The 9,261-nt window shown below is 36.2% G+C and overlaps 1 protein-coding gene across 1 annotated transcript; it reads left to right on the top strand.

Moving 5' to 3' along the window:
* The first annotated feature begins 1,674 nt into the window (after nucleotides 1–1,674).
* On the top strand, nucleotides 1,675–7,732 carry LOC144658211 (uncharacterized). The gene is made up of 5 exons (XM_078518590.1): nucleotides 1,675–1,883; nucleotides 3,030–3,292; nucleotides 4,126–4,240; nucleotides 4,734–4,853; nucleotides 5,498–7,732. The coding sequence occupies exons 1-5, from the start codon at nucleotides 1,829–1,831 to the stop codon at nucleotides 6,124–6,126; spliced, it is 1,182 nt and encodes a 393-aa protein (XP_078374716.1). The 5' UTR covers nucleotides 1,675–1,828; the 3' UTR covers nucleotides 6,127–7,732.
* The last annotated feature ends 1,529 nt before the right edge of the window (nucleotides 7,733–9,261 follow it).

The raw sequence follows: 9,261 nt of genomic DNA on the forward strand, positions 1-9,261 counted from the left end.
ATTTGATTTAATCATATGTCATGTCTTAGTTAAACAGTTACGGCTATTTCGCGGTGATTTTTCCATGATTTGTTTCAACAGTCTGTACAAGATCTTTCTAAAGTTTAATATCTCAAACGCTCGGCGGTATATTTTAAATTTCAAGTTAATCACGTTTATTTTTGTTACACAAACAGTTGGCAATAATTAACAGTACAATCCGGCTTTGATAAAAACAAAATATATGCCTATTATATTTTCATCTTTTCATCTATATTCACAAGAAGTCTGCTTTCTTTTACATACGATAATTTTTTTCAAGAATTTTTTTCACATAAAGTATTAGACGAATCACAATAAAAGTCAATTAAGGCATAAGCCGCAGAATCTGACAGAAAAAAATACATTTCCTTTAAATCAACAAAACAAAACTAATAATACCACGATCAAACAAACGAGTTTTTGCGTAATAAAGAGGTTATGATACTACTAGCAATAATATAAGTTATAACTATATAAATGATTTATTTTTGTTACTAACAAAATCTGCTGCTGAGCAATGTAATCTTGACTATACGTTTGAGATTTTTTACTCGTTGTATTTTATTACTTCTATTACAAATTAATTTTGGTTAAGTTTTTTTTAGTTTGTAGTTATTTGTTGAAGGGAGGGCATGGTGTAAATAACTGAGCCATCAATAATGAATGTACCCTCTATAAACAAAGTATTACTTTTATTGTTGTTGTTATTGTTTGGTTGTTTGCTTGCTTTTACCGTTTCAAAATGTGTACCTTTAAATGTTTGCTAGGACTGTTACGTTATATGTCTTGAAAATAAAAGTGAGCTTCGTAAAGTTTCTTCGTCCTGTTAGGACTCGATTCTATTTAATTCCGTTTATGAAGTGTTTTTGTTGATATAAAAAAATGTCAACTTTGAAATACGGACGGTCCAACCATCTACTGCAGGCCCCTAGCCATGATGCTATGATGCATGCGTGTGTTCGTTCGCAAGCGCACACCTATCCCTTACGAGAATGCACTGTTTTTTAAAGATACCTTTTCGATTATACCTCGTATATGGCTTTATATAAACTTAAATATAAATTATTTTAGTACTCAGTCAAGATAAAATTTGCTGAAAAAATTAAAGCAAATAAATCGGGTGCAGATAATTAAATTTAGTGAAAAAAAATGAAGCAATGCCAATTTATTCCATTTCTATATATTTTTCAAAAATGTATGTTTGTTTAGGTTTCGCGCATGGATTGGGGTTATAACACGGCAAGCTGAAGCAATTAAACAAAAATAATAAACAAAACAGATTCGGAGGTATTCTTTTGGGGGCGGCCTTCAAATGTTGTCAACAGAAACAAAACAGTCATATCTTAAACCCCAGTCAGTTATTTTAGATAAGGGGATGAATTCGTCCCCTTTAGATGGGAAATGATTTTTTAACTTTTTTAAATTGCACTGTTTGTTGTGGTTTACATCTAACGAGTTCGATTTGCAATATTAATGGATCTTGATCCAACCGGCTTTATTTTTTGCTCCTCATTGGTCCAAAGTTTAAGAAATAACTGTGCTGTCATGGTTACCTATTGTGTTACTCTACACTCTTAAATTTTTAAACAGTCACACACCGAAACAATCACACCCCCGTTGTTAATTTGAAAAATGCTCTGTTAAAGGCATGGGAGGTGTTTTGATTTAGCAAGCTGAACTTGGATGAGTTTCTAATCATCGGAAAGAGAGATCAAGAGAAAATTTCACTTGATCTTCGAAGTGAAAACGATACAAATTTCGAGGGGCTAGTGCAGAACATTTTATTTCCTCGTCTGCGAGTTGGAATATGGCAAAGCTAAAACCTTACATTTTACTTTTGTTAATCGCTGCAGCTAATCAAGGTGAGTGAAATTACGCCAAAGCTTACAAATTTTTATATCCTCGCACTAAGCTAGAAAATACATAAAAAATAAATTCAAAAGTTCGATAGATAATTTTCCTTAGTTGTCTAGTAAGATGTGATGAACTGAAGTGCCGATCTCTCGCCTGCTTGAGGCTTTTTCTCTCGACCTGCAAAAATAATTTATTAATTTGAGCTACTCTCGCACCTAAGATGTGTCCTAATCTTTATGTTGTATTCCTTGTTAGATGGGTGTTTTACCCCTGAATGTGTTTATAAACAATAAGTCAAATTAAAATGAAAAACATCAGTAGAAGGGGAACTAATTTCGCAAACGGCATCACAATTCAACGACAGTTTTGTTTATCAATTTTCTTGCAGAGTTTGAATAGCTTTTATTTGATAAAAAATTCAAATTTTACCCCATCAAATCTGAACTTATTCGGGGCGTTTGGTCGATGTTGCGCGGCGACCATTGGAATTCGAAACGCTCTAAACCTAAAAAAAAAGAATTGTAAGAACTTTTGATAACAACGTTAAGTTCTTAGATGTAGATAAATATCTAGAAAATAGACTTTCATGGTCTTGTTAATGAAATATTTTTTCTGCAAATAAAAGCCATATACAGGCAGAAAGTGAAATTGGGTTCAAAGCCCATAACAGGTTATTTAATCGGCGACAAAATACCAGGATAGTTTAACAAACAGTTATGAAACAGCCAATGTATTTTATTTTTACAAAATGCGGTTTGAAGGTTCTATGTTACGTTCTATGTTTCTATTTTTTAACTTATAATTTTATGTAAGCTATCTATACTGGCGATAAATTAAGTTCCAAGAAAGCTTAAGCGTTATAGTCAAGCGCGACCCGTAAGCGATGTTTTGGCAGCTGCGTTCCAACGGGGTTTGGTTGCTTAGCAACTGCAAAGTTTATCTGAAACAGAAATAAAAAAAAAATAAACATAAACGTGGTGTCTCAGTTGTTCAAACTTGTATTTACTAGGCTTTTTAAGTGATCATAAAATGTGAAAATTAAAAAAAAACTGTACCTGTCTAACAGGTTAATCGATCAAACTTACACTATCTCGGTCGAGATACTGTTAGAAACGATAAACCAATGTATATTTTTTTCTTATTTAAAAATACAGCGCTTTCACATGGCTGCAGAATAATTGAATTCGTACCACGAACCCAGAATAAAGTTCTCAATAATCACTTGATCAGAAGCTTGGTAGCACCGAGCGAAGACCTGTGCGAGATACGCTGCTATCAAGAACCTAACTGCGTGTCCTATAACTACGGCCCAGTACAAAGCGATGAACCATCTTGCGCTTTGAACAATCGCACCCATTTACAAGTCTCCAGCAGCGATTTTGTGACAAAGGAAGGATATACCTATCGGCACATTCTGGTAAGAAACACAACTTAAAAATCTGATGCTCTATGGCATAGTGATTTATATAATAACCTGAATTCTACGCGCATTTTGATTGGTTCTTACTTATGATCTATAAGAGTACTGACGCATAGATGACGTCACGCGGTGTTGGCCCACTCGTCTAGCGGCTTGTAGGCCACTTTTTTGTTCATACCACATTTTGACGTCATCTGTGATCTATAACTGAACAGACGCACGGCAAAATGGAACATATTTGTTGAATAGATTGCGCGGTGTTCTTAGGACGGTTAAAATTGGTTAAAGGTATGTGTTCGGGTGTTTAAAATGCTTATAGTAAGGGACATTCTGGACGATTATGAATGCAAACGAAACGGTCATTAATGTTATATGCATAGAGAATTTAGAGTATGAACAGCAGTTGATGTTATTTCTTACGTATGAGCAGAAGCTGACTTTCTAAAGCGGCCTTCACACGACAAACTAAAGTTGGCAAACTTACGTTGGCAAACTCAAGTTGGTGTGTGTGAACAACACAACAACAGTTGGCAAACAATTAAGTTGGCAAACTGTTGGTGAGAATAGAGACAAGTTCTAATTTGTCGACAACAGTTGGCCCAACTTGTTTGCCGTTGTTGTGTCGTTCACACACACCAACGCGAGTTTGCCAACACGAGTTGGCCAATAGTTTGTCGTGTGAAGGCTGCTTTTAAAGTCCTTCGACGCGCGGTTTAGGTCGTTTTATTTTGGTGTCGATCTGATCGTGTTGCCCAACATTGTGTTTGTTACCGCCAAGTTGGCTAAGCTTCCGTATGTGTTTGTTTAAACGCGGCCTTCCTTTCGTTTAGAATGCCTGTGAGAGCAATCCATGTCCAGACAGTAGCACGTGCCAGACTGGTTTCGAACCAAAAGGATACCAATGTGCTTGTCCTCCAGGATACGAAGGAGATCACTGTGAAATAGGTAACTTGATATTTACTTCAGATACCATTTTCAATCGAGGCTTAACTTTGAATTTCTAGCAACCTTTAAGGGGATTTATATGCTGAAGCCGCGTCAGTTACAATAATGACAAAGCAGGAGAAAGCTGAATAAATAGTAATTAAATTAAAAGTCAAGTAATTTGTTAACGGAGAACCGCTTCAAAATGTAGAATTTATAAGAATAAATGAAGCTCTGCCATCTCTGGGGCTGCAAAACCATTTCAGGACATTTCGTTATCAGGTTAAAATGCTAAGACTGTCAAGAAATCCTGGTCTTCTCAATCTGGTCAAATAATAAGCAGTTATTATTAAAATGAAAACAAAACACAATGAAGTGTATACCAACTACAAATCAGATTCATATGTCACGGTTTTTTTCTTGTATAGGCTGCGAGATTTTAAGTTTAATGTTCTTTTTTAATGTTAGTCAGTATATTCTACTTATGCACTAAAATTGTATGTATCCGTCGTAGATATTAACGAGTGTTCTAGCAGTCCATGTTTGAATGATGGAACATGTGTTGATGACGTGAACACATTTCGCTGCAATTGTACAAGCGTGTATATCAAAGGACTGAGATGCGAGATAATAGGTTTGTTTTGTTTTTTGTTTTTTTGTGTTTTTTTATTTACCATGATGTAACGTTGGTAAGATATAAAGGTGATTCCTCAGTATTGAATTGCGCATCCTTATTGCGCAGAATTTTACGCGTAATTAGCGCGCGCACATAAACAAAATGGCGGCTTTTTTCTATGCGGCTTGGCTCGCGAGAGAGAGAAATCAAAGTTTTCTCGTAAACGAGTTCGGTGACCTATAATTTTTTCTCTTAGTTCGAAAGTAGCGATCAAATTCTTTCTATAAAATGAATACAAATCAATTTCTATAGCAGAATAATACATTTTCACCAAAAACGTGTACACTGCCAGTGCTCGCAAAGGAAATATAAGGAATTATATGGTCAATACAAGGTCTTCCTGCTCCTAAACAAATACGGTAACCCCCCTTTTTTATTTCAAAATTTAACTTTCCTTAAGGTAGACAACCAACTGGCAAAGTTTGGATGGAAATCTATGAGCAGTTTTATTTCTAGGGAATTACCCTAAGATATTCGCAGTGGGTGAACTACTACTACTTTTCTACTTTTTCCATATCTTATGATCAATTTGATAGCAGCTCGATCATTCCGGGTGTTTACCACCATAAAAAACAAATGTTTTTTATTTCTTTATTTTCTAGATGTACAGGACGCAGTTGCCCTTTACCCATTTAACTCTGCGTTCACCACTAAAGACACGATGGGCATTCAACCCGATGGAATTCCCTCCAATGTGCAGCTTGCAGAGGGACCAGACGGGAATCCAGAGGGATCGTACCAGTTCCTAGGTACCAATGACAGCTTCATCGAGCTCCCAAACAATGGTGGATTAGATACAAAGTATTCCATCACGGTATTAATGTGGATTTACCCTGAAGGACAAGAAGGACCTCTCTTCAACTACAGACCTAGCGGAGGTTGGGGAGTTCACGCGTGGATGATTGGAGGAGCTTTCTTTTGTCGTTTAACCAGAAGAGATGGTTCTGGTGTACCACATTTGTTAAGTCAATCTCTGAACACGGAGCAGTGGTATTACGTAGGCGTTTCCTATGATTACAACACTGGGATTAACAGGATGTGGGTGGACGGGACAGAGGTTGATCAAGGAGATTTTGGAGTCTTCACTCTGGGTACTGCTGATCCTGTCAGAATTGGCGTAAAAGACGATGAAAACAGACATTTTAGAGGAAGAGTTGCAAGGGTGCAGGTTTACAACACATCGCTAAATCTGGAACAAGTCGTAGCTGTAAAAACAAGAGGACGAGGCTAAACACTTTTGGATTGTCTAGAGGCCATTGATTTATTTTTCCTCAATGAGAAACAATTTGCCGAAAAATACTGACTTACACTGATGATTTTTTTCTCTGTGTTGTTGTGGCGGTTGTGGTTAAGATTTCAATTTATGCCCAAGGTATATTGATGTCATATGTATTCCCGAAATTTGAAGTCCTATGTACTTAATGATTATTCCCAGAATGGTCGAGAGGATCGCGCACAATGGTCGTATATTTCACATATCAGAAGTGATGAGATGATATACAGTTCAACAGGTGTATGCAGCACTTGTGTGTATAATTCGTAAACTCGCGTACTTGACATCATATTTGTCAAATTGATATTAGAAGAAATGACCCCCAACTGTTCAACTGTGTTTAATTGGCATGTAAGTTTCGGTCGATCGAATTCATTAAAACTAAGGATTGTTCTCATTTAAAACTACAACCAAATCAAACAGCAGGCATCTGTCATCATATGCCAGGGTTGCAAGAGAGATTGTAAATCCAGATTGGCTTAGTCTGCAGTGACACAAAACAATGCTCATCAAAACCGTCTCACGGTGCTTAACGAATCGACCACATTTTGCCATGGACTACACTCTCATAGACCATAGAAATTTGCCTTGCGTTTTGCTACAGGTTACGTCATTTCCAAGGTCTATTCTCTAATCAAGCATAACTTTCAACCAATGAGCGCGTGATGTTTTTTTTGTTTATGGTATAATATTCTCTAGATCGACAGACGTATTCCAACAGTAACGAATAAGCCAAGCAAACCAGCCAACCTGAAAACGCAACAAAAGTATTAGTGTTACTTTTACCTTATAGACAATATATTTCAGAGAAAAAGTATAGTGTAGTAAATTGCAAAAGTGACGTTTCGCTAGATTCACATCATAACGTTTTTTTCCTGTGTCAGGAAGGTTATCCAGTTAGAAGCTTTGTAGCGTAAAAGTTGCTTCTTAAAGCATGTAAAAAATAACCAAGTTCTGTTGAAATGGCGCCTTTGCAAAAGATTGCCAGCAAAGTCTCATACGTTCTTTTTTGTAAGTAAACAAATTGTTATGGGGATGTGCCTTGAATGAAGCAGACAAGCTCATTATTAAAGATGAATTCCGGGTCATGAATGCGCTGTGTACGTTCAAATAGGAACCATGTTTTGGTTACCCAAACTTTGATGTGCAAAATTACCGTGTGTGTGCGTGTGTATGTGTGTTAGTCGAGGCAGATCTTGTGCCAGGTGAAAAATTTAGCACGGAACGAGACTTTAAAGTATAAAGTTTATCTTTGAATATATACTTATTGACAATATTTACATGATCCATATTAAAAAAAAAAATATGTTGATAGTTTTCTTCGTGATACAGTCCCTTAATGTCTCACTGTGTTCAAGTGACCACAGCCACAGGAGGTGCAATAGCAGCTCTGGGTCAATAAAGGGACTCAATTTATGTAAATAGCTAGGCGTGAGTTATATCTGATAATGTAAGTCATTCGTATTATACCCATTAACGCACTGTAAAATAAAAGTATTGCTTGTTCATGCATGTGAAGCAAATCAAACAGCTTGTTTTCATGATATCTTCTAGACGAGCATGTAAAAGGCAGCACACAGCAATATTGAGGTGGGGATGGGGGGGGGGGTGGGTAGGGGGGGGTGGTGGCATTATGAAAAACTGTTTCTTTCAAATCATTTTGTAAATGCTTATTGTAGCTGGCTCTTTCTGACGTCAATCAGCCATTTTTGCACCGCATTGTAATTTTCTTTCTATAACATAATTTATCGATGTTAAAGAATTAAGAAAAAAAAATTAAACTGGAAGTGTTTTGCAGGTGTCTTTGTCTTCAGACTAGTTGGCTAGGCCTCTTTCACTTTCCTGAAGCATAAGTAGCAAAAAAATATATTGCTTCAACTTCAGATGAGTCGTTCGGAGCAATGTAGTTTTTTTTTTTAAAGATGACCAAACAAAGAAACTCATTGCCTACAGAGTAAAGTCCTTTGTATTGGTGATTTGGCGTTTGACCCCTGTCTTCATAATTTTTCAACTTCGGACACTAGCAAAAAAACTTTTATTACAACTTTGATTTTAGAGGCTTTGTTTTGGAAGGCTTACCAGTTTTGAAAAATCATTAAAAGTATTCGTTCGAAAACGTAAAAAGTATATAAGATAATATATGGCCTTTGTTGTCATACATGACTTTGTTGAAAACACAGAAAAACTTTAAACGTTATGCTTATTACATAATTATCTGCTAAAAGCCATGGGATCTTTCATAGTCTACACCACAGGTGCTTGTGTGGAGCATTTCACGGTATACCCCGAAATATGGTTGACTTAAAAAAGCCCCGCTAAGCCTCTCTGGGGAGTGTATCGCATTTATGAGTTCGAGTTAGAAATTTCGAGTTCGAGATAGACATTTCGAGTTCGAGTTAGAAATTTCGAGTTCGAGTTATGGGGTAACATTTTCCCAGTTGGTCACGTATAGTGTCGCCCTTATCACCAAATGAAAGCTAACCGAAAGCAAATAGGAGTGGAACTTACCGCAAGCAAATATAGGAGTGGAACTAACCGCAAGCAAACCAGAGTGGAACTAACCGCAAGCAACTCGAACTCGATATTTTAACTCGAACTCGAAATTCTAACTCGAAATTGAACTCAACTCGAAATTCTAACTCGAACTCGAACTCATGAAATGGACAGACCCCTCTCGAGTGGGTTCCTTAAAAAATACATAAAAAATAAAAAAAAAATAGAAAAAAAAATTATTTTTTGCCAGTTGAACCTTTGAGGCCCCTAGAATATTTGGGCTGCTACTAACATAATTATACAAAATAAGAACAGTAATTTATCTTAGAGTTTATGCTTTACATACGCTTAAAAATAAAATATTTTAGTACTCATAAAAGATAAAGTTGCTGGGAATTAAAGTACTGGACAAATTAAAGGTAAAATCTCAAGAAGACAATTATTTTATGGTTAGTGGCCGTGCCGACGCTTTGTCAACTAAATATAATTTAAAACACGCCACTCTAAAGCAATGAAAGTTTATTCATTTTTATTTTTTAAGAAAATTAATGTGTGTTTTGGTTTCATGTGGGGGATCGTATTGTAACACGCCAAGCTGAA

This window comes from Oculina patagonica, chromosome 6, assembly GCF_052425735.1.
Source record: "Oculina patagonica isolate OP01 chromosome 6, crgOcupat, whole genome shotgun sequence".
In the NCBI taxonomy this organism is placed as follows: Eukaryota; Metazoa; Cnidaria; class Anthozoa; order Scleractinia; family Oculinidae; genus Oculina; species Oculina patagonica.

What these genes read in the sequence shown, in the direction of transcription:
- LOC144658211 (XM_078518590.1), top strand. Translation starts at nt 1,829, where the DNA reads ATGGCAAAGCTAAAACCTTACATTTTACTTTTGTTAATCGCTGCAGCT. An exon ending in AATCGCTGCAGCTAATCAAG is followed by an intron (nt 1,884 to 3,029) that starts GTGAGTGAAATT and finishes TTAAAAATACAG; the next exon opens with CGCTTTCACATGGCTGCAGA. An exon ending in ATACCTATCGGCACATTCTG is followed by an intron (nt 3,293 to 4,125) that starts GTAAGAAACACA and finishes CCTTTCGTTTAG; the next exon opens with AATGCCTGTGAGAGCAATCC.